Source organism: Schistocerca americana, chromosome 4 (assembly GCF_021461395.2).
Source record: "Schistocerca americana isolate TAMUIC-IGC-003095 chromosome 4, iqSchAmer2.1, whole genome shotgun sequence".
Lineage (NCBI taxonomy): Eukaryota > Metazoa > Arthropoda > Insecta > Orthoptera > Acrididae > Schistocerca > Schistocerca americana.
Window position 1 is genome coordinate 423,648,933 of NC_060122.1, and position 27,001 is coordinate 423,675,933.

Genomic DNA, 27,001 nt, shown 5'->3' on the forward strand with positions numbered 1-27,001 from the left:
CGATTTAAAAAAGATATCTATATGGTGCAAAAATTGGCAATTGGCCCTAAATAATGAAAACTGTGAGGTCATCCACATGAGAAATAAAAGGAATCCATTAAACTTCAGTTACACAATAAATCAGCCAAATTTAAATGCTGAAAATTCAACTAAATACCTAGGAATTACAATCAAGAACAACTTAAATTGGAAAGAAGACAGAAAATGTTGTGGGGAAGGCAAACCAAAGACTGATTTTATTGCCAGGACACTTAGAAAATGTATCACATCTACTAAAGAGACTGCCTACACTATGATTGTTTGTCCTCTTCTGGGGTATTGCTGCTTGGTCTGAGACACTTCCCAGACAGGAATAACAGAGTATATCAGGCAAGTTCAAAGAAGAGCAGCACATTTTGTATTATCCAGGGTGTATACGTGGATAAGGAAAAAAAAAATTCCCGGACTTCCCGGTTAAAAATAGACTTTCTCCCGGGTGACAGTATATTTTCCCTTATCAATCCTTTGAATGGTTATGGTTTTATACACGGGCGTACAATTTCCCACCACTTTACAAAACGAAACTCAGGGAAAAGGACATGTTTTGGAAATATCTTTGATGTGCAGCAACATGTACGCTGCGTATTTTCGTATTACGAAAGCATACAGTGGAATTCCACCAAACACTGCATGTTACTTTCTGAATCATTGAAATCGAGATTTCGATGCGCTTTTGTAAGCCGTTCGTAGCTCATATCATGTGATCTCGCCAGCCGATGACAGCGGATATTCAGAGCATGGGACACGTGATGTAATCAGCCAAAAGCAACATCACTGTTAAGTACCATGAACACACAACAGGGAAAGTTAATAGATTAAATTAAAATACATAGTGTTGCTAAAAAAAGAAGCAAAGCTTTCACATGTAATATTAGTCTCAAGCTGCAAGAGAAGCAAAGCTTTCGCATATACTGTTGATCTATTTTGCGCGTGTTACACTTTAAGATATATCACACAAATGTGCCAGTAAAATTTTTAATAATTACATAAATGTCTGATCTTCAGGGTTCGAAATTCTTCTAAATGGCTCGTCATCAAAGAGTTGATTTTTAAATAAGAGTCAAACGCTCTGTGATTTAATAAATTCATGGTACATTCTTGCACATAGTTCAACTTACGTAAAAGGATATTTACTTTGAAAGTAACACGTTTCAAACCACTGTTCGCAATATTTTCCTGCGACCTGCTAGAAATAGGTTCGTTTCAGCAGTTGCCAGAGAGCGCAGATAACAGGCAGACACCGCGCTTGGGTAGCTATCATGATGAAGGAAGCCCTTATGTACGTACGTGTAAAACATTGAAAAATCGTACATTATGTCATAAAAGAAACAAGACATCAGAGGATACTGCAAGAGAATCGGAATTTCGTGAACCATATTAAAATGTGTACATTTAAAGTGCATACTTAAAGGGCACATTCGTATGTCAAGATTCCCAATGAAGTAGACCTTGACCTGATATTAAGCTTTTCAGTGTGATTTTCGGGATGTAAATTTTCTTGGAGCACCAGTACTGTATTATATCATGTTTGGTTCTTTATTACGGCATAATGGCATACGTGCTAGAAGATGAAAACGTGCACTTGAAATGCAGCGAACAGTTGAAACTAGGCAGTACTGTGGAATCAAACATTTCGTTTCAAATACATTGACTACGTATGTGGAAAAGGTTAACAAAAGTCAAATTTCTTTAGCAAACAGACAATATTAGCTTCATTGTTCCGCAAGGCGATTAATGGTTGACTGTCAGAAAGGTGGAAATAAAATAAAATCTGAAACTAATGACACATTTCAGCCTTCTGTAATTATGTGAATGTGTTTTAATTCACTTGATAGTTCCCGGCCGCAGATATCCGTTTTGTTTTCATTTGATGTAAGAGTAAACAAAGGAGAAACAGCAACATCACTAAATGTAAACACGGGTCACTCACTATAACTCACAAGGGGAGGCCGCCAATTGTGAAATTCAGATTCGATTCATACTGCGCATAATAAAAGCTCATGGCCAGAGATGTAATGTGGCAAAGCACCAAGATGCACTTCTAAGCCGTTGTCGAGAAAATTGACAGTTAAAAGAAACCGTTGCGGTGAAATACTCTCTACTATTAATAATTTTCTACAGCGTCGTGGCGCAGCGGTAAGCGCTCGGATTCGTAATTCGAAGCTCGCCGGTTCGAATCTCGCACCATGAACTTTTTTTTTATTATTAGTTGTTTGTAATTCATATATATATATGAATTACAAACAACTAATAATAATTAAAAAAACTATTAATGAATTGCTTATGCATGTTGGTGAAGGCAGATCGCTCTCCAATTGTACCGCCTCCATTTTTCCGTTTGTTTAACAGGGTGTACCAAAGCTCTCCCGTCCGCACTGATTTTCGACGATGTTATAAGTTGCGCTAGGGACCGCATCTACATTCTTTCGAAGTTAGCAGGCAACTACGCTGTTATGCGGCGGCTCGTTTCGGCCCATTCAACATCTGTCCTTCAAGTGTAACGAGCGAGTAACGGAGTTTATATTTCATACCTGCCACAGCAAGTTTGTGTTCGTGGGGTCTCTATTCTAATTCGAACGTTTGACTTACGCTATACGTATTCGTTTCGGAATATCGTTTCTACGTCTTCCGTTAACTATACGTGGTTAACATTATGAAGATAATTAATAACATTTGTGAAATACAACTTTGTTTGAGGAAAACATAATGATGTTCGAAGTCGCCAGTTTTTCCACGACAAACGACTTTCAACAACTTATTATATGCATAATTTTTGCAACTGATTGCCGGGAATTTTATATATATATATATTTGAATTACAAAAAACAAATACTAAAAAAAAAGTAGCATGGCGCTAGAATCGATCCGACGACCTTTGGATTACGAATCCGACCGCTTACCGCTGCACCACGACGGTGTAGAAAATTAGTAATCGTAGAGAGTATTTCACCGCAACGGTTTCTTTTAACTGTCGATTTTCTCTACAACGGCTGAGAAGTGCATCTTGGTGCTTTGCCACATTATACCTCTGGCCATGAGCTTTTGTTATGCGCAGTATGAATCGAATCTGAATTTCACAATTGGCGGCCTCCCCTTGTCAGACTGCTCTGCGCATCAGCCCCGATTCTACGACATTTGCGAACCAGGTCAATAGTAAAAAAAAAAAAAAAAAAAAAAAAAAAAAAAAAAAAAAAAAAAAAAAAAAAAAAATCGAATTTTCAAAATATGTTCATCTTGTAGCGCACATCTTTCTCAAAAGTCTGAAACATATGTATTCGAGGAAATGTAAGACATATTATTTGGTCTTAGGTATGCCAAAGTGCAGTGCCACACCTCTTGATAAAGCATTTTTCCACCGCACGTCCAAACTATATTTAGGAGAGCGGAAATTGAAATGTCCTGTGATGCCTCTCCTGCTCCAAGTTGGCCAGTTTCACAGCCTGCCCCTCTTTAAAAATCTCGCAATTAATAGCGGATGGGATTATTTGTAATCGAGAGAACAAGAACTCTTCAGAAAATCTGAACTCTTTATTGCCTATTAGTTAATAACTTGCTGTTTTGTGTGACATAAAATTAAATATAGGATATATAAAACCAATACTGACAAGAGAGAAGCAAGAAATTACACATTTCTTCAAACATTAGCTCCTAGCATTCTTTCCTCTCAAATCTTGCTACGGCTTTACATGGCGTGCTTTCCTTTCTGCGAAAGAGTCTATTACCTCATCAAAGTTCGTCAAACGTTTTGCTACATGAAAAATCGAAATGTCGTCTAATACTGAAAAAGCTGTTAATACAAATAATACCCAAGACTGGTGTGGTTTCTCTATCTGATTACGTCTGTTTTGTCACTGTCTGCTAGATAAAACAAAATAGGCCTTTCTAATATAACAGCAATTTTGTAACACACCAAATAAACGAGGCTGTTTTGGTACAAATGGCCATTTTTATAACACGACAGAATACAATCCAAAGTACCAATATCAAATGCATATTAGGCCTACAACAAGCAAAAAGCTTTATGTTAGGAAATAGTTTCACATTTCATTCATACGCACCAGCTTCTCAAGCAAGAGATCGAAAAGTAGTATTACGAAATTTTTATATAAATTTGGAATCGTCTTATTCTTCCATAATTTGTGTGATGTCCCCATTTCTTCTCCTTCCTCATTCTAACAAACAATCTTGTCATCACCAATTCTTTAGCTATTGCTGCCACTGTCAAAATTTGTTCGCTGATTAGTTTCACTAACCCTGCCAGAATCACAGGTTTAGTTATACCGCGATTTTTTTTCCGATTAGGCGTTATTATGTGTTCGAACAACACGTTTTCCGTGTTACTTCCAGAATAGAACTTATGCGGCTGCTAGTCAGAGACTGTACTACTGGTCCTTACTAGTGTAGTGATCTGGCCAAAAATTTTCTGTCAAAATTTCATTTTTTTGGATACACCCAGACGATAATTATTCCTGTCAGTCGTTTATTTCCATTCTGGTAGTCTCAATCTATGGATTTCGTCAGTAATTATAACAATGCTGATCATTTGTAAACCCAATCAACCACATAATCAGACATAGATTGGCATTCATGCGTTCGGCTTTACTACCTCAACTCATATAGCTCCGTCCCCTTTTGTCTGCGGTAAGTTTATTTCTAGATGCGACGAGGATTCTCCTGATAGAGACATCACGTACACTTTGCATGCATTCAAGAGTCAACTATGATTCATTCAGAAATCAACTTAAAATGTGTTCAAAAACCAACAGGTAAGCGTTTCAAAATCATATGAATAATCAATAGACAAACGTGCGCTGGGTGCTTTGAGAAGCAAGTTTTTTTCCTCAAGAATATGAATTTGGCACCCCCTTTTCCCGGTAGCATCTAGCTGCATGTTGCGACTGCTTGCACAGCCAACAGCCACATTCCTATTGCCAGAAGCGGGAGAATCTACTGCTCAAACGTGACTACTCAACTGCGCATGCGCATGAGCCCGCGCGTAACTGCAAAATCAAATCGAATGTAAACAGTTGCGACTTCACGTTCATTGGAGGCATTTTGTTGTTATGAAGCACTGCATAGTCTTCCTAAAGCCTTTGACACATTTTCAATTGGCAGACGCTTGCATGAGCACTGTGTGTCGTCGTTGTACATGGCGCGTTTCCTTTGCAATTGATGTTATTTTCGTTTTTTCTCTCATTTATGTTTTTTTTTGTGAAGTATTATTCTGCAGTAGTGGGATACAGTAATGTCCTTTGTTAGAGTATTGGTTCTTACGAGACAAAATTACAAAAATTTAACTGAAAACTAAAACAATGAAAAATTCCCAGAATTCTAAAAATATCTCGGGTTTTTCCCAGATGAAAAAATTCCCGGGTTTTTCCCGGATCGTATACACCCTGATTATCGCAAAATAGGGGAGAGAGTGTGACCGACATGATAAAGGATTTGGGATGTTGTTGTTGTGGTCTTCAGTCCTGAGACTGGTTTGATGCAGCTCTCCATGCTACTCTCTCCATGCTACTCTATCCATGGGACGGACATAACTAAAATAAAGACTTTTTCGTTGCGGCGGAATCTTCCCACAAAATTTCAATCACCAAATATCTCCTGCAAATGTGAAAATATTTTGTTGACGCTGACCTACATAGGGAGAAATGATCATCATCATAAAATAAGGGAAGTCAGGGCTCACACAGAAAGATGTAGATGTTCATTTTTTCACGCTGTTCGAGATTGGCATAATAGAGAATTATTATGAAATAATAATGTCCAGAAAGTTCTGGTTGAGAATTACGAATTATTTAGGAATACAGGAGATGACTCACCAAAAGACAGGCGCTGCACTGTCGATAGGTACAGGAACAAAAGGTACAGAGCTTTGCTAGCTTTTGGAATGAATTTCCTTTTCCAAGCTTGCAGGAGAAACATGCACAAAACCACATGCTTGTCACCCTATACTGCGCTCAGTTCGACTGCCCAGAATTATTGTGAAGCAGGTTCTACAGGTACTTATAAGTGTGATTTGCAGATTATCCATGTAGATGTTGATGTAGCTACAGCTGACTTTAACATGTGAACTATCAGGCATAAGGGAGCGTGTACCTCTGTCTGTGCTGTCTGTTTTAAAATACTGGACAGCCACAACGAAATTTTATGAAGTGTAGTCGGCAACACAAACTCAACACCCTAATGGCTATTGCGTATAATACTGATTTCTAAAAATATAGTGGAAATTTCAGTCCTTCGACGAATGGCATATGTTGTCATTTGAAACTTGATATAAATATGCTGTTAGAGTGAAGTACTCCTGCATTATAACTATCAGCGAGAGTACTTATTTTTCTCCATAGGCCAATGAGAAAATTCCTGCAATATTAGGAGTGGTTGCTTCAAACCATAAGGCACTCATTTCAGCGTGCGAGCAGGCGAGCGCACGCGCGCACGCACACACACTTGGAATATAGGGCAGTGCTGATCCTCTGTTAAAAAAAAAAGGGGGGGCGGGGGGAGGAAGGGAGGGAGGGAGGGACGGATGGAGGGAAGTACTCAGTAACACAAATAGCAAAGCAATATTTTAGTATTTCGATACGAATATACTTTCCACTTCTGCGATATTCTGCAGAGATAATTTTTAATCAAAGTGTGTAAAAATAACAATAACAACTTCTTTAAATTTATATTTTTTGCTTAGATAAAACACAAACTTAATTATTACAGTAAGTTAGTCTTTTCCTTTTTTTTAAGCAACAGGTTCTTGCAGCCTAAAACAATCACTGACGATTTTCCATTTGTCTCCTTCTGCTGTTATAACAAAATTCTGCTGGAATGGTCTTTGTGCCTTATCTTGAAATTTCACAAATCCACTAACTTGTACCACAAACGTAAGCTGACTAGAGACAGCAACATCTGTAATTCAAAGAATATTTTAGAAAAGTATAGTTGTTAAAGATAAACTATCTTACATAATACTGAGAAGCCAATACATGTTGGTGGTGCATATCTATTCACTTGCACTTCCCATATAAGTACTGTTAAAGAAATACTGACATATGGAGACATTCTTCTCATTACTACAATTTACAATTTTTTTTTTTTTCTTGGTGTTGTGGTGATCTTCAGTCAGGAGACCATTATAACAAAGTACGGCATTTGACTGTTTTCTGGAAATTGTGTTAAGCTATTAATTATTTTATTATACTCTCCTAACAGGCTTTTCCCCCTCTAGAATTTCAATATTCTTTTATAAAAATAGAAATGAAAATCAAATAATTTGGACGTTCGCTAAAATGCTCCATTCGATTCATGTGATGCCTGTGACGTCACTGGCTAGTTCGCTGCTGCTACTGTCATAATGTTAGTTCACAGTGATGTATTGTTTTGGATTTTACATTTCAGGAAAGTGTTACAAATGGTGTGTAGTACCCAGGGTGTATACGCGGACAAGGAAAAAAAAATTCCAGGATTTTTCCCGGATATCCAGGTTAAAAAATATACTGCTTCCCAAGTGAAAATACAGTTTTTCTGTGCTAAGTGGCAGTAGGTTTTCCGTAGATTTTCCATCAGAACTGTAAAACTTATCAATCCTTGGAATGGGTAACATTTTATACACTGGCATAGAACTTCCCGGCACATTAAGGGGGGGGGGGGGAGGGGGAGGGGGGAATCGAGATTGCGAGGCCCTTTTGTAAGCCAATCATATCTCATGCCACGCGATCTCACCTGCCGATGACAGCAGATATTCAGAGCATAGCACATGTGTTGTAATCACCCAATCACTGTTAAGTAGCACGAACACACAAAGAAAAAATGTTAATGGTTTACATTAATATACATCGTATAGCTACAAGAGAAGCTAAGCTTTCACATGTAATACTGATCCTTTTTTTTTTTTTTTTTTTTTTTTTTTGCTTGTGTTATACTTTAAGATACACCACACAAATGTGCCAGTAAATTTAAAATATTCTGGGCTTGAAATTCTTCTAAGTGGCTGGTGGCTGGTCCTCAAAGTGTTAAGTTTTAAACGAGAGTCAAATGCTCTGTGATTCACAAAATTCATCCCACATTCTCACACGTAACATAATTCATCTCGTGTGAAAGGAAATTTACTTTGAAAGTAGCACGTTTCAAACCAGCATTCGCAGTACTTTCCCAAGACTGTTAGAAATCAGTTCCTTTTAGCAGCTGCCATAGAGCACCAGAAAACAGACATTATTGCATGTGCGCAGCTGCAGCTACTATTTAGGAAGCCCGCATGTTCATACGTATAATGCCACACGTAGCAGAAGATGAAAACATGCACTTGAAATTTAGTGAACAATTGGAACTAGCCAATACTGTGGAATGAAACACTTTGTTTCAAATAAACTGACTGCCTCAGCGGAAAAGATTAATAAAGCCAAAGTTCTTTAGCAAACTAAGAAAAATAACTTCTTTGTTCAGCAAGGCGATTAATGCTTGACTGCCAGAAACGTGGAAATAAAATAAAAATCAGAAAACTGAAGCTAATAATATATTTTTACCTTCTGTAATTATGTGAGTGTATTTTAATTCACTTGATAACTCCTGGCCACAGAAATCTGTTTTGTTTTCATTTGATGTGGGAGCTGTAAATGAAGAGGAAAAAGCGAAATCACTTAACATAAACACGGATCATGTGAAGACCCCCCCCACACAACGCTGCGCATGCACGAATCTGGCAGCTAGGGTGCACTAGAAATATTTTTTTCATTAAAATCTGACTGCTTGCGGCTGCTGCTAGTACAGCTAACAACCACACTTCAAGCATCTGGAAACGGGAGAAGGTACTGCTCATACGCGAGTCAACTGTGCATGCACATGAGCCCGCTGGCAACTGCTGAAACAAATCTAAAGTAAACAGTTGTGATGTCACACTCATAGAAAGCAGTTTATTGTTACGAAGTATTGCATAGTCTTCACCCTAAGGCTGTTGACATACTTTAGCTGTTTGCAGATGCTTGTGCGCGCACGGCGTTTAGTTGTAAATGGCGCATTTCCTTTGCAAATAAAGAAAGTTTTATTGTGTTTTTTCTCTCGTTTATATATTATTGTTGCAGTATTATTCTCCAGTAGCAGGATACAGTAACATTCTTTGCTAGAATATCAGTTCTTACCAGTCAAAATTACCTGAAACTAACTGAAAACTGAAACAATGAAAAATTCCTGGAATTCCGAAAAATTCCCGGGTTTTTCCAAGCTGGTATACATCTTGAGTACCATACTGTACTAATCCATCTACAGAAACTTCTGAAAAGCTGTTTTTGAGTGTTCTGGAAAACGAGAAGATGTGCAAAATGTGGTTGCACTGTACCAGCAAATTGTCACCACATCAACACACAAGTTCATGAACTTAATTAAAAATATGTTGCAGAGTGAAGTTAACATTAACATATCTCCAAGATACGCTCTTCCATTGTCACAACAGAGGACAGCAACTCCTCGTGAAAATTGTCGTTTTACGTAACTACGCGGTGAACCACCAAATTCTATAAGATGATGTCCATAGATAACTGATTTGAATCCAACCTGACAGAAAATTTTAACTTATTTGTAAAATGACTCGACAGTCTTCTCAAATGAAAACCAAATCAAAAGTACAAAACTTCACCACACCGACCAGAAACAGAATATTATTGTGTTTTCCTTGCTGTTTGCATGCGCTTACTTTTGCAATCACTGTTCACACATGTCACCTTCAAAAAGATATTTTCTAGTTAATGTGACTTTTTATTTTATTAAAAAATATGTTTTTATCTTCTTACTGTGTAACTAGGATCCTTATTGTTTAAACTTTTGCAGTTTCATTATCTTACATAAATATGAAGTGTGCTTCTGACACTAATGTTAGTTTACACTCACAAACCTCACAGCCCTTACATTTGTGTCACATTCGTTTTGTACATTTTTTATATATCTCCATATTTTCTCATCATCCTACACCTCGTTGTACTGTGCACATATGGTTATATCTTCACTACTACTAATGCTTTCCGAAAAAGTGAATTTTTTGTTCTCAAAGTAAATGCATTTATCCTCTGTTGTCCATTTCTCAGACTACAACTAATACGAAGCTGTATACAGGGTGTTTATAAATGAATATTGGGGTTTTAATGCTTTATAATATTTATTATATTAAATTTAGTTATAAATGATACATAAAATGAAAGAGCAACTCAAACAATTTTACCAAGAACCTTATAAATGTTCAATGTGAGCCACACATCAAGGCTATAGCCGAGTTCTTCCCAAATGTTGGTAAGTGTGTCTTCCGTGACTGTAGCAACAGCTGCTTCAATCCGGTTTCTTAATTGAGGGAGGTCTGCTGGTAGCGGAGGCACATACACAAAATCTTTGTGAAGCCCCAAAGGAAAAAATAGCATGGCGTTAGGTCGGATGAACGTGGAGGCCACGCGAAGCAAGCCCTGTCATTGGGCCCCTTGCAGCCTATCCAGTGCTTGGGTACAGAGAAGTTCAACCAATTGTGTACTTCACTGTGCCAGTGAGGTGGCACACCATCTTACTGGAAAATTAAGTTCTCTGGCTCATCTTCTTCCAACTGAGGGAAGAGCCACTAATCTAGTGTATCAAGGTAAGAACTGCCAGTTACAGTAGGTTCACCAAAAAAGAAAGGTCCATAAACTTTTCGTGGGATACGACACAAGGCACAGTCACTTTAGGGGAATCTCGTTGCATTTGTACCACCTCTTGAGGATTTTCTGAGCCCCAGATGCGCACATTGTGAGTGTTAACATGGCCAGTAAGGTGAAAGGTCGATTCATCACTGAAGACAACATGATCCAGAAAATCTTTATCATCATGAAACAACATTTTGTTTGCGAAGTTGGCACATAATACATAGTCTGCCGGCTTTAGAGCCTGTAATAGCTATAAACGGTAAGGACGTAATTGTACGTGTTTTCTTAAAACTTTCCAAACAGTCAACATGAGAACTTGTTATTCACGACTAGCCTTCCGGACTGATTTCTTTGGGCTACGAATGAACGACTCTCTCATTCGTTCAACAGTCTCTAAACTAACTCTTGGTTGTCCTGTGCTCTTTCCTTTACAAAGGCAGCCATCATCTTCAAATTGATGATACCATCTACGAATGTTATCATCACTTGGAGGATCAAAACCGAACTTCAGTCGGAATGCACATTGCACAGTAACTGCAGATTCAGTCTTTGCAAACTGCAAAGCACAAAACGCTTTCTGTTCACTAGTCGCCATCTTCGCTACTACTGCTGTCTAGCAGATTGCGGCGGAAACATTAGGCACTGCGCATGCACACTGATGCCAAACACGACTGTTTGAGTTGCTCTTTCATTTGACATATCATTTATTACTGTAAGTTTAATGTAATAAATATTATAAAGCATTAAAACCCTGATATTCATTTATAAACACCCTGTATAATACAGCCGACAATCAAAACAACTGCTACCATCAGTGCTTGCTAATGCTATTTTCGTATTTCATATAAAACTTTAAAAATGTATGATCCTTCCACGTTTCGAACATGTGACCTCTTTCACTACAGCTGAATGCACTACCTGTTGTGCCACAGGACACCTAAAGTATGCTGCATCTCTGCTGAGTGCCTTCTAACAGGAAATCAGCACTAAGTTTTACCAAGACTAATTTTGTTGTGTTTTGGGTTGTAGCTCTTGACTGACAGTCAACAATTTAGTTATAATATACAGACACATTTGAAAAAGTTCTAAAAATCCTTTGTTTTGAGCAAGTTTAATGATGTTACAAGGAGTGAGGAAAAGAATGTCCATCGTTGCAAATATCACTGCTCTAAATGGGTGAGGCATAAATGCATCAACTTTCGCAAGGCTTCCACTATCAGCATTCACATAATTCCTTTTTATTGTTAAGTAAAAGTTGTAACTGCGTTTTCCATCACTAAACAGCTAAACTGTTCACAGTAAAAGTAAGTAAAAACCCTGTAACTTCAGCTAATGCTCCTATAATGTGAGTATAGCTTCATCTTACTCCTAGCCTGTGACGTCATCAGAGCATCAGCCAGTAACACAGTGTTTTCAATCACATGACCAGGTCTTGATATTTAATGATTTTTAAGCTTTAATAGCATAAAAATAATATACTGTGAGAATACTGACTTGTAAATGCTATTTCAATGTTATAACTGATCAGAATAACAACAATCTGAACCACATTTTTAATACAGGAAAATAGCCTATTCTCCATGCTACTCTATTCAATCACACACAATTTAAGGAGCCATTGTACAGGCAGTGCTGGCCTATTGAAAAGCTTTGTATTCTTGAATTGTGGGAGTAGAGTACAATTTAAAACTGGTCTGTAGCATAGCCTTAAGTCCAGGGGCAGTTATGCTAAGGTTGGAAGGTAAGAAACTGATCTGTAGTGCGGCTCGAAGTCTAGGTTAATAATTGCCAAAATTCACTCCATAATTATTAGGTTTTTCTTTATAAAAACTGAAAGCTGCCTTATATAACGGAGGAATCCCAGAAGTGTCCTTGTCCAAAGGCTGTACATCAACAATGAAAAATATTAGAAGGATTGCATAACAAACTATTACAGAAAAAAATAGGAACACGAAAAACAATCTGGAAAAGATGTGAAAAGAACAGGCATTGTAACGATTCCATGAATAAATGCGATCTATTTCATCACTGGGCAATGGAGAGCCCACGAAACACTCTTCACGACACTGGCACACAGCATATGAAATAGGAATAGAAACACTTTTTTTTTTTTAATTCATATGTCACAGGTAGAGGTCTGCGGATGCGGATATCCGCGGTGTTTGTTACTTGGCGGATAAAATTGCGACCGGCACGGATATCCGCGGGTCATCTGCGGATAATGAGCAAGGCATCTGCCCAGTACGTATGTTGCAATGTTAGTTGAAAACTTCAAGTCTGTTGACATTCTTGGAATCTTGCAGGGCCCAGGTAGAGCGGATGTCTGTTGTCGTCAGCCCCTGGCTACGACCGACGTAGCTGTACCCAAGAGACCTGCGCCTAATCCGTTTCCGAGACTGTGTCTTTCGTGTGGCATGTGAAGTGCTCCCTGGGTGGCAAACCTGCCCACTGTCTACCAGATAGGTGCCCGTTGCAATTTTGCGCTGCTTTCAGTTAGCGCTTTGTATTGACCGTGTGACAACGTGCATCGTAGCAAATATCAGTGAGAGTTCTTTCTTCAAATGAACACCATATCGATGGATACAATTTCGTGTAAGGTGAAAAAAGGTTATTTTACATTAGTGAAGAAAAACAAATTGAAATCGCCAATTTGGAAAAATTTCGGATATGTATTTGATGGCAACGAAAAGATAAAAGATATAGTGGCTTGTTTTGCATGTAAAAAGGTATATTCCTACACTGGACACAAAAGTGGAACTTCAAATTTGCTAAAACATTTGTTTGAGGCTGGACAAAGTAGCATAATTACTTATTTAAATACCAAGAGGGACCTGAAAGATCCTGAAGTTCCGCTAAATTTGAAGACAGCCGCGACAGAAAAACTTACCAATTTTGTCAGCAAAGACATCTTATCATTCGAAGTTGCGTGTGGATCTGGGTTTCTCGAGACGGCACAGTTTCTTATTGATGTGGGGGCCAAGTACGGTGCAGTGAGTGCTAAGGAACTGCTACCTCATCCAACCACCATATCCAGAAATTTGAAGGAAACGGCCGATCGTCTGCGTAAAACTGTCCCCGCAGAAGTGAAGAATATATTCAGAGATATAGATGGAGCACTAGCTGTTGATTTATGGACTGATTCGTACCGTAAAATAAACTATATGGGAGTGACTGCACATTATGTTAATTATGAAGAAGTGAAACTTGAGGATCGAGTGTTGTGCACCAGAAATTTTGAGACTGTGATAAAAAAAACCACGAGAAAACATTGAACTTGAATTAATTAAGATACTACGGTCGTTCGATTTATTGAGTGCTGTGAATAACACCGTGTTCGTTACGGATAGAGGTCCAAATATAGTGGTAGCACTTCGCCAATACAAGAGGCTATCGTGCTCAGCACATATTCTTAATACTGTGCAGGAGCACACGACTCGAGGAGACGCGAATGATGAGGAGAGGGACGTGCAGCGACTAATAAATTCCTGTCAAGCTATCACAACTTTCTTTAAAAGATTTGGTCTTCAGAAGTCATTGAAAGGAGATATAGACACACAATGGAACAGTAAATTGGATATGTTTGAGTCTATTAATTCACAATGGTTTGAAGTTCTGTCAATTTTGTCAGAGAAAAATCAAGATAATTTGACTGATTCTATAGACAAGAGGATGTTGGAAGATATAATAACCTTTCTGACACCATTTAAAATAGCTTCTTGTGAGCTCGAAGCCTCCAAAACCCCTACATTTTATTTCTGTGTGTTGTGGAAGTTAAAACTTCTCTCCTTCCTTGAAAAAAATAATGGCAACTCCCCATTTCTGATAGATTTAAAGAGTACAGCCAAATCTATTTTAATCAGCAAATGGGACATAACAGTAACCCATAAACTTGCAACGTTTTTGAATCCAAAATATAAAAACCTAAAATTTCTTAGCAGTGTCGAAAAAGATGAAGTTGTAAAGGAAACAAAATTGTGTTGCGAGAAATTGTACACAGTTAAAAGATAAGGAGGAAACAACGTCTGGAATTCCTGGAGCGGGGGCGAGGGGGACAGAAGTCTGACGTACTTTTTAATGAATTTGAAGATTCCTCAGAAGATGAATCGTTGAGAGATCTTGACTTCGCGTCAGATGAAATTCCCAGATATACTAATGATAAAGTCCAATTTTCGGAAGGCATTGACCTGATAGCTTGGTGGCATGGACGTAAAAACGTCTATCCGCGTCTTCCCAAACTCGCATACTTCGTGCACTGCATTCCAGCGTCCAGCGCGCCATCTGAGAGAAGCTTCTCTACTGCGGGACAAATAATGCAGGACCAACGCACGTCCTTGAAGCCACATACGATTGATGACATCATGTTCCTGCATAGTAATCTTCCAAAGTAAAAAGGTACTTGTACAGCTTCTCTTACTTCACTATATTTTTTGGGCTTATCTGAATTAGTTACAATTTTTTTTCATCTGATTCTTTCTTTTACTGAATTTGAATCAGAAGCAAGCAGAAGATGAAAATATTTAATCTGAAACCTGTGAGTTTTTATTGTAATATTTATAGTAAAGAATTTCCTCGACATATTGTTAGTATTTTTGCTATTCCCATCAAGAACATTTAAGTAGCATTAGGTAAAAGAAGGAAATATTTAACAAGCAATTTGTTTTGTTGTAATTTTCATATTAAAGAGCTCAATTTTAAGTTTTTACTCTTCGCAACAAGAACATTCAACAGCTAACACATCAATATTATTAAACTAGGTAATGATGATCTCGTAAGTGCCTACCTAAATTTTAGTGTGCATTACAGTAACGTTTGCAGTCGCTCTTTGTGAACAGTGAAACAGCCCGGCCGGAGCGGTGGCATGGCGGGCCTTGTAATTAATTACAAGTAGGACTTCAAACTACAGCTCACGACCACCAACAAGCTGTGACTGCGATAGCCCGTGAAAGATTATTCTGATCACATTGAAAACTTACAAAATATTCAAATCATCCAAAATAATAATGTGTATTTTAATTTACCAGCCAATTAGTAAAGATAAGGGCTGAAATTCGTAACAAAATTGAACCTTTTAACTGTAATTCGGTATTGCTTAACAGGGAACAGTGCCTAACATTTGTAGTTATGGGACAGTGGTTTTTATATAGACATCTTGAAATCGTTTGCAGTTCCATTAAACTCTGAAAAAAATTATTTATATTTTAAAGTATTAACTGCGAAATCTACTGCAAATTTTGTCTTAGTAATTTAGACCAATGTTGAGGATGTTTTAAAGTGCGAAAAACTTTGTTTAGTTAGGAATGAAACAGACATTTCATTTATCACTAGGTCTTTATTCGATAAATCAGCCAAAAGGTGAGGTTCGAGATTTCAATCATATTTTTAGCTAAAGCTAAATGGACTCCTAATTTCTATAACCACTGATTTTGTTGTCACTCTTCGGAAGACGAGTTATTTCTTCCAAACAACGTCAATTATTGCTGGCAGTTTAACTTTTTCACAGGTGCGCCAGCATTTAGCAGTGTAGGCCTAATACTGTAAATATTTTCATCTGGAAATGACGAGGACTGAACGCGTAAGCTATAATATAATCATCAGCTGACATGAATGGCTTCAAAATTTGACACATCCAAGCAGTGAGTACAAAAAAACTGTCGGTAAATGATGCAATGTGCTAGTAACAGTTTAAAACCATCGTCATTTTCAGCTGCCTTGGCACAAGAGCAGTGAAATATAATTGTTTCTATACACGTATTTTGATCATTTAATACTATTACACTGAATTTTATTTTTTTAAATAGTGTTTCCAATCGCACGAGATCCGAGCCGCTACTGTGTGTGCTCCGGAGCGCCAATGCTTTCCTATTTGGAAATGGTCTGCTTTAGAGCATTTCCTGTGATTTAAGAAGTCAAAAGTAGTTAAGTTGTCACAGAAATGGCAACCTAACAATAACTACGTTATTACATACCATAATTCTAAGTACTTCTGTCTATTACTATTGGTTACTCATTCAAAATTTAAATATATGTGGAGGCGGATAAGGAACTTGCGGATGCGGATTAATTGCTGCGGATGCGGATTGCACTTTTCTTATCCGCGCAGACCTCTAGTCACAGGTGTATCTACTGTAAATTATAATGATCCAAATAAACAGCATCCTAACATTGGTGCTATGTAGCATCTCACTCAGAATGGACAGTATTTTGTTTCCTACTGTGAATGTGCTGTTCCTGAAGTAGTTCCTCTGCAAAACAGATGGCAATAAGGTGCATATAGTCTAGTTTGTTCTCAGTCAAAGCAGCTGCCAGTAGCAGCCGAAACACGAACTTTGACTAAAGAAGTGTTAAAATTAAGAAATGGGCCAGCGAAGATATTGTAATGTAAAATATGTACATTGTCTAACCAGAAAAAGAATAATTAAGTGAATGTAGTGACTCCATTTGGTCATTAAAATACACAATATTTTTAGGGGAATGAATATCAACAAAGAAGTTTGCAAAGATGAAATCTCTGATGGATTTGGGTTGCGAAAGACGCATAGGTACAATTTAAACAAATGAGCAACTGCTCTACAGTTACTGTTGAATTAATCCATTCAGTTCCCATTGGACCAAAGAGTACAGCACACATTTGGGGCTGAAGGTACGAAAAGGACATAGCCAAAGGGAGGGTCCTGGGGTCTGGACACCCCTATCACCTAACTGAAATTACGTTTATTATATTTGCCATGTAGCAAATCTGGAAGATATTTTGATTTTCAGTCATACGATGAAAAAGTGGTATGCAGTATTGATAGTCAAGGCCATCGATAAATTAACTATCCATATCACTACTTGCTGTTACCATCCCTCCTTTAGCTAAGACAACTACTGGCATTGTTGCCTTTACTTGAGATCAGTAGTTGTTTTGTTAATCAGGTAAGTTCTTACTTGCAGCTGAATTTAATGTAAGTGCTACCGTTTATTGATTTTGTGCGGTTATGGTACCTTCTAATTATGGATAAGTTTGTAGCAAGAAAGAAGAAGAAAACGGATTTTATTCGTCCATTTGCACTAAGGTAAGTTCAAAATACATATGCACCTCTGTAACAGCCTAATTACCTACATATAGCAGTTTAATGTTAGTACTGAAGTCTTTATTTGGAGACTGGCAGAACTTTGGAGTTTCAGTATTTCACAAGGTAGTGTAGTGGTAAACATCCTTACAAATAACATTAAATACAAATCAATGCACAAAAATATGCTTCGATTTGCCAGTGTAGCCCAAACCTCACGCTGGTTAACAAAAACATTGTGCAAATGGTGATCATTGCATTTCTTTAAAAAAAGTTGCACAAAATTCTATCATTGGTAGCCCACCTGGGAAAATATCATCCAATATGGTTGCCCAGATGGTACTCAATTATGAAAACCAGTTCCGATATGGAACAATGAGGAGTAGCTTGTGGAGAGCAGAAGGGGTATGTGATAGCTCAGTCTATAGTTCATTCATTTCTAAAACAAAATAAATGTGATAAATGACAACTTACGTTGTAGAGGAATTTATTAGCATCACAGACTGTATAACCATATTATCATGAATAAATACCAACTCATTTATGAGGTTGCAAACATTAGAGGTCTAGCTGAAATCAATGGTAAGATCCCAAAACTGTAGTTGATAACATTTCTGTAGTTTGTTTTGTTTTATAAATAAATTTGATTGCTACAGCTTCAAGTTGACTGTTCAAATAATAATTTTTAAAGAAGTTCATCACTTGAGAAACTTGAAGAAATTCAATGAAATGAAAGATACTTCAATAAAATTTGAGACTGAACTGAGGAACTTGGTACACTTTATATATTGAAGGAATTCTCACACTTCGTTTCAGTTAAGTTGTAAATTTAAATACAAGATAGTAGAAGGAGAAAAATAGCTATTGTCAAGAGAGGTTTGAACTCGTTTAACTTTATAAGTTTCAACCCAATGTTTTAGATTCTTCTGTTTTACGAGAGTGAACCTTATATTACATGACTGAGCCGTGTTTTGTTAGCAAGGAGAAATACTTTATATTAGAATTTTAATTCATTTTGCACTAGAAAGAAGTTATCATATTGCCACATAATGAAATACTTAACTGTGCATTTGGGTACTATATTGCAGAAAATATATGTTATACCTTTCTTAAGAAAAGCTTTTCTTTCTTAATTTTATAGACCAAATACTATTTGTATGAAAGCCTCCCGAAACTGAGAGCCTCCTGAAAGCAAATTATTTACACAAAATTAAAAAATTAAAAATGTGTTTTCAGAATAAATGAGAAACATGGGACTTTTGAAGATGCTCTTTAACAAACTGGACTAATCCCCCACCTTTCTGGCAAAATCCTAGCTACAGCCCTGCATGTACATACACTATGTGATCAGAAGTATCGGGACACCAGCAAAAACAAACGTTTTTCATATTAGGTGCATTGAGCTGCCACCTACTGCCAGGTACTCCATATCAGTGACCTCAGTAGTCATTAGATATCGTGAGAAAGGTCCGCGGCACTCATGGACCCAGATAGAACTGGAAGGAGGATCAGCATTGACCGTATTTTTTGTTTTATTATCCGCAAAATTGATTTTCGGTCACTTAGTGATCATTTTCAGTGCTGTAATATACATTTAAAATTGGTAGGCACTGGTATCAACAAGCTTAGAGTGATCACATAAACTGTTGATACCAGTGCCTACCAATTTTAAATGTATATTACAGCACTGAAAATGATCACTAAGTGACCGAAAATCGATTTTGTGAATAATAAAACAAAAAATACGGCCAATGCTGATTCTCCTTCCAATTCTATCCACTATTTGGTCGTGGTGTACAGAACACTCCATGGAGTCGCCAATCAACTCATGGACTCACTTCACGTGGTCAGGTGATTGGGTGTCAATTACATCATATGTCTGTATGCAAGATTTCCACAGTCCTAAACATCCCTAGGTCCACTGTTTCTGATGTGATAGTGAAGTGGAAATCTGAAGGGACATGTACAGCACAAAAGTGTACAGGCCGACCTCGTCTGTTGCCGGACAGAGACCACAGACAGTTGAAGAAGGTCGTAATGCGTAATAGGCAGACATTTATCCAGACCATCACACAGGAATTCCAAACTGCATCAGAATCCACTGCAAGTACTACGACAGTTAGGCGGGAGGTGAGAAAACTTCGATTTCATGGTCGAGCGGCTGCTTACAAGCCACACATCACACTGGTAAATGCCAAAGGACGCCTCACTTGGTGTAAGGACCGTAAACATTGGATGATTGATCAGTGGAAAAACGCTGTGTGGAGTGATGAATCACAGTACATAATGTGGCAATCCGATGGCAGGGTGTGGGTGTGGGTGTGCCGAATGCCCGGTGAACGTCATCTGCCAGTGTGAGTAGTGTCAACAGTAAAATTCAGAGGTGGTGATGTTATAGTGTGGTCTTGTTTTTCATGGAGGGGGCTTGCACCCCTTGTTGTTTTGCATGGCACTATCACAGCACAGGTCTACATTGCTGTTTTAAGCATCTTCTTGCTTCGCACTGTTGAAGAGCAATTTGGGGACGGCGACTGAGCAACACGATCGAGCACCTGTTCATAATGCTTGGCCTGTGGCGGAGTGGTTGCATGACAAAAACATCCCTGTAATGGACTGGCCTGCACAGAGTCCTGACCTGAACCCTAGAGAACACCTTTGGGATGTTTTGGAACGCTGCCTTCGTGCCATGCCTCACCGACCGACATCAATACCTCTCCTCAGTGCAGCATTCCACAAAGAATGGGTTGCCATTCCCCAAGAAAACTTCCAGTACCTGATTGAACATATGCCTGCAAGAGAGGAAGCTGTCATCAAGGCTAAGTGTGGGCCAACACCATACTGAATTCCAGCGTTACTGATGGAGGGCGCCACGAACTTGTAAGTATTTTTCAGCCAGGTGTCCGGATACTTTTGATCACATAGCGTATGTTATGTGCATCTCACTAATCTGAGAGACAACACAAAATTATTGCACAAAAAATAAATTATGAGAAAACCATTGTTTGGCAGGTCTTTTAAACTGTAATGATAATTTTTACACAAATGTCAGTCCCACCTCAACTAACAAAGTGATCGCATGGCAATCAGATTTTTGTAATTTTTTGTATTTGTAGTACATGAAGTTCAGAACTCAAACATACCTCTCTCAAAGCAGTTTGATGTAACACTGAAATATTCTTGAGAAAATCGACTTTGAAATTTTCCAATTGTGTTTAATATACTAAAATATATTTTTTGACAAGCAGCATGGCTCTGTGGTAGAGTGCTCGCTCCTTGTTCAATTCCATATGGAGTCAAATTTTTAAACAAACGTGCATGTTCTAGGAGCATTTCCATGACCCGTAAAATACATAATGCATATGAGACTGGTAATTACTAGATCTGTAAAGTTTGAATACCTATATCACTTAAATATAGAATTCATAAAATATATGCAAATTAACACAGCTAATTGTCATTTTTAAGAAAAATGTGTGTCCTCTTATTTCTAATTATATACTGCACATAAAAATCTCCTTCTCATTGCAAACAAAAATTCTTAATTACACATCTGTTATAAAAGACTGAAGAGTTAAAAAAGTTATAAATTGATTTTTTTATTGTTTTGTATTTTACACTTCACACACATGCTCATAAAACATGCACCTTTGTTAAAAAATTTGATTCTGCCAGGATTCAAATATGTTGTCTCTCCCATGCGTCAGGCGAGCACTCTACCACTTAGCCACAATGCTTATCAAAAGAATGCCACCTCAGTTTAGCGTATAAAAAGGCTCGGAAAACTCTGAAGACAATTTTATGAAGTGTTTTTGAGAGTTGCTTCAAACTGCTTTGGAAATGGTATATTTCAGTTCTGGACTTCAGGTACCATAAGTATAAAAAACTACTCTAGTGGGAATCAAATACAAGCAATTTTTCAATTTATCAAGCAGTTTCAGTCTTCTACATGAACAAATCCTGACAAGAACACTAACTTTGTGTCCACAGGTTCTTCTGTAAGAAAAAAGAATGGAAAAGTGCTGATGCAAATGGGACTGTTCAAGGGGTACCACAGCATCACCCTAATGCCTGGTCAAACACGGAACATGACAGGTCCAAACAAATATTATCCTACCTGCTGCTTTATACCTTGATCCAAATTCTTGAGTGATTTCTCCACTTATACCTCAAAAGGCTCAATTCCTTCTAAACCATTCCTGGACAAAGGAATCTGAATCTGTTTATTGTGACTGTCAACAAACGACCAGACAGGTTTTTTCTGTTATTTTACTGACTGTTGTCTTTCTTTACTGTAGACCTATTCTCAGATTAAGGTAATAAAATTGTCCTGAAGAAAATTTATGCCAATTTATTTACCTATTACTGGTTGAGCATCAAGTGATGTCAATCTATGTTCTGTAGACGGTAACTGCTCATAGAACTTCTGAATTTGGTCTTTACCAACAGTTCCATTTCCATTCCAAGAAAGGATCCCAGTATCTAAATAATATTTAGACATCAGCTGAAAAACAGAAACATGAGCTGTAAAACAGAACAAACAAGTCCACAGGCAGCTGCTTCATTTACACTCTACATTGTAACCAAGATAGATATTATTAATATCATATACACTCCTGCTGAAGTAACAGAAAACTAAGATCATTATTATCCTCACATGGGGTACTATAGTCTGTAAGGCTGATTTCAGCAAAGTGCACAAAATGCAGTACATAAAAACACTTGCAAATCAAACAATAACAGCAAAGGTGGCGTCTAATCTTCGTTATTACATAACTAATTTGGTTCTAAAAAATGCATAAGAATGGAAGCATTATGGTGGCTCAATTTCAGAACTGCGTGCACTTCATTGTCTTCCAAGACATCTGCCACTCTTGAGAGTGTTGACTCACGGAAAAAAATGAACTGGAACAACCGGTGAAAACAGCAAATCATTGCAGAAAATAAATGTAAGTGTAATTTGTCAAAGCATGCTGCTGGGGATTATATCAATATACTATGGTACGGTAGCTAATCACCACATAGAGGAGATGCTGAGTCACAGACAGGTACAATAAAAAGATTGCTAAAGGCCTTCTTCTAAAGTTCTAAAGTAGATATCTCTCTCTCTCTCTCTCTCTCTCTCTCTCTCTCTCTCTCTCTCTCTCTCTCTCTCTCACACACACACACACACACAATGATGGTACACAATTTGCTGCAAATTAGTCTCATACTTCCCAGATGAAGGGAGAAAATTCTTTGGTAAGTTTACATTCCACTTGTTCACTATTAAAAAGACAATGGTTTACGATATTTTTGTCAGAGTTAATCTTTTATCATTTCAAGAAGCATCATCAGCTACAAGTAATGGCTACATTTCTCTTGTTGACAAGTTTCATTTTGCTTCTTTTACTAAAATGCAGTATAATTTGGACAAACTCGCCTTGCAGTAGCTATAGTGACATAATTCTGACACAGAGTCATATTAAACTGTCAATGGGGACCAGAGAGGCAAATAACTTATGGAAAACTTCACTGTTTCAGTTCGCAGTAAAGTAAGAGAAAAAATCTCATGTTTATTTTCATACTTGCACATCCTCTTTTCAATAGATGTTGAGACTACAAAAAAAAAATGCGGTACTGGGTTAAAAAAAAAAAAAATTGAAATAAAAGCCATAGCTTCTGCTATATTGCCGCAGATAAGGAAGTTCTGTACGTTAAGTATATAGCAAAATACCTTACTTCTCGCGTGCTATCACTTTTCAAAATCTCACATCGGTATCTCATATGAGGGATGTTTTAATATTTCATTCTCGTACATGTGTGATCAGAAGTGAATGCGCCACAAATTCCATTTTAAGATTGGAGACAGAGAAAGACCTCCTCCCAAATCTACAGCAAACTGCAATATTTTAACTAAATTTATATGTATGTATGTAATATGAACCAATAACGACTCATAGTAACTCCTATTTTTCATTGCAAACTTTTCGAATTTCTCAAAGTGTTATACTTAAATGTGAATATCACATTAAGTATATCTGTTATCGAAATTTTGGGCACTTCATCACGAAGCTGACATATAACGCTAAAAGTAACGTTAAAATCAATTTTTTTGCTGATTAATTTCTTTACAAGCATTTGAGAAAGATTGCAGGGCATGCACATCGGTTCTGTCAGCACAGCGCTTTGCCAATCGGGGTATCGAAAGTGGGCAAAGAATGTCTAGTTAACTCCGGCTTGCTGGCAGATGTGGGGCTGTACCTATCAGTGCCATCACCTGTGTTGTGTGCTGCCTCATTAAATAAAAAGGGGATATTTTCCGAACTAGGTCAAGCTGCCTCACGCTGGGCCACATGCACAGGCAGCCTGGTTACTTTCCGCGCGCATCCTTACTTTTTTCTGTACGTTACAAGTTTCTTGAGTTTCGTATGTTTCTTCTGGCAAGCAAGTTCTATTTCTTCCTGCACCTCTTCATTCCGCACTTGATCCATCCATCATCCATACACAGCACCGTATTTTAAACACTTTCAGCTTTGCTAGGAGGTACATCACATCTGTACAGTGATTTACTTTAAACATACAATTTCAACCACTTGTAACAGTTTGATCTCACTCACTGAATTGTCTTTTGCCGCCATTCACTAATTCAGGACATGTGTGCCATCTTTTTTTAATTCAAGTTCATAAAACAGATCTCAAACTTATGAACATCCTGTACTACCATGGTGAATTTTCCTGTTCATTATATATTTCTACTGGTGTAATATTTAGTCTGTATCTTCTCTCTTTCAATTAACTTCAGAGGCATATTCTGAAAAATGAAAATCAAACTATAAATCTATAGCCATGTGAGGATTTGAGCCATCTGCCCTTCCCAAATACAAATCCACCTCACTGAATTTCATTTGGAGTGGATTTTAGATATTTTAATTTCTTCTGTTAAGTATTTACAGATTTGGCCAATTTCACTCTGCTGCTGACCAAGGTATGTTCTTCTTAGTATGCTTATTTATAATAAAATACGACAGACATGTCAGTTCCTGTTTAGGGGAGTGCTGGTCCAGCAATACATACACGAGTGCTTCTGTGAAATTTGCAAACCAGGAGAGAAGTACTCGTAGATGTGAAGCAATGAGGCCAAATTGTGAGTCATGCCTCAGTAGCTTATCTGGTAAGAACATTATTCACAAAAGGAGAGGTTCCAGTGTCAAATCTCAAGAGTTTTAGTCTAGCAGCAAGTTTTGTGATTGTATCTGACAAATGGGATTGGGGGAAGGCATTTTCACACAATCGGAATTCATAACATACCTATTGTCTGACAGCACTTAAAAAAGTGAAACATAATTTAAATGAGCTGAAGGTGAATCTTCAGAACATTTCAAAAACACGCCACAAAGTTTTCTGTCTTTCGTTAAAAGTTATCTATTGACAGACGTATTGCCTGATACAATGCTTAATTTCATGAAATAAATGCTTAGTTGCACAATATATTTCTCCTTTTCAAATAAATGTGAAAATTTCAATCAAACACTAATTTACTTACATGCCTCCTTTTATCCACACTTTCATAGTACAACTTCGTGAATTCCTCAGCAGTTCTGCAGGCTTGATCTACCTTTGCGTCCTACAATTTCAAATTTTATAATTATTTTAGAACATAATTAAATTACAAAACTAAACACTATTAGTTGTAAAAATTCAAGACGTAGAAGGTATTGGGGAAACAATCCTGACAAACAGGTAACGGGGTCATATACCACTAATGCCCAGCTTAGATCATGCAATTTCAGTGTGTGTGTGTGTGTGTGTGTGTGTGTGTGTGTGTGTGTGTGTGTGCGCGCGCGCGCGCATGCATACACATTTTCCTACAAGCTTGAAAAAGGAAGTGCATTCTGACAGCTAGTAAAGCTCTGTGCCTTTTGTTTGTGTACCTATTGACGACATAGTGCTTCTGCGTTTTGGTAAGTCATTTCCTTTATTTCTAAATAACTCGTACTTCTCAACCAGAACTTTGCATACATTATTAAGATTTTACTGATGTACCTAAGTGAGTGAGTGAGTGTGTGTGTGTGTGTGTGTGTGTGTGTGTGTGTGTGTGTGCACAAATATCCATATATGCACGGAAACGGCTTCATCATACTGTGTTTCCACTGTATATATTACTATTTACAGTTTTTATTCTGCTTCTGATCTTACACATTCTGACATTTTGTATGGTTTTACTGTATTGAATTTTGATTTTGGCTTGCATTTCTGTTTATGTTCTCACTAAAAATGTGCTGTAAATTCAAAATAAGTGGAATGAATAAACATTAAAAATATTAACTGGAGCTGAGGCACTTATTACTTTGTATGGTTTTCCACTTGACAAAATATACTTAAATGAACCAGTTATTGAAACAATGGAACTCCAATTTGGAATATCAACAATACAAACAAAAGGAAGATTGCTACTTACTGTAAAGATGACACATTAAGTTGCAGACAGACACAATGAAAAGACACTTACACATAAGCTTTCAGCACAGCCTTCGTCAGAAAAGGAACCACAAATGCTTCCATTCGCAAAAGCAAGCATACCTCTCTCTCTCTCTCTCACTCACACTCACACACACACACACACACACACACACACACACACAGAAACTGCCATCTCCAGCAACTTGGCCTGGAATGCAACTGTCACATGGAGCAGAAGCAGCAATCTGGAGAGGGCAAGAAAGTGGATGGATAGCTTGGTAAGAGTGGAGGGAGAGAACTCCCTACCAACACTTCACCAAATCCAGACCTGAAACATTCCCATAACACTGTTGTTAACCTTTCCACCAAAACCCTCTGCCCCACAGAAGTTTCAGTCCTATCCAAAGGTCTCCACTTTAGCCCTAGAACCAAATTTAATCCTGTGGACAAAGACCTAGTCTCCAACCCCCTGCCCTGCATTGGAGACACTTCTTTGTCACCAATCCCTGCAACCAAAACCAACCAAATCCGAACACTGAATGTTGCCTCTCCCAGTTCATACTACCATCCAACCGTGATCCCCCTACCAAAACAACCATTTATCACTTTCGAGGAATTCCTTATCTCCAAATTGGCCTCACAATCCTTCCCCAGGCCCCTTTCTCAGAACATCAACCTTTCAGCAGAAGAAAGGGCAGCCATACACAACCTCAAAACAAATCCTGGCCTAATCATGTATCTGCAGACAACAGTTCCATCATTGTTGTTATGAATTCCAGTGACTATTTGGTTGAAAGCCTCTGCCAATTATATGTCTCT

General features: G+C 37.8%; 1 protein-coding gene across 1 annotated transcript in view; it reads right to left on the reverse strand.

The window, feature by feature from the left end:
* Window positions 1-6,633: 6,633 nt before the first annotated feature.
* The window catches only part of LOC124613099 (NTF2-related export protein), a 52,094-nt gene continuing 31,726 nt past the window's right edge, over window positions 6,634-27,001 (reverse strand). Inside the window, exons 2-4 of the mRNA XM_047141693.1 lie at window positions 25,266-25,346; window positions 22,100-22,244; window positions 6,634-6,945 (exon numbers count right to left, since the gene is read on the reverse strand). Coding sequence (XP_046997649.1) covers window positions 6,779-6,945; window positions 22,100-22,244; window positions 25,266-25,346 — 393 coding nt within the window. The 3' untranslated portion in view covers window positions 6,634-6,778. The remainder of the gene's footprint in view (window positions 6,946-22,099; window positions 22,245-25,265; window positions 25,347-27,001) is intronic.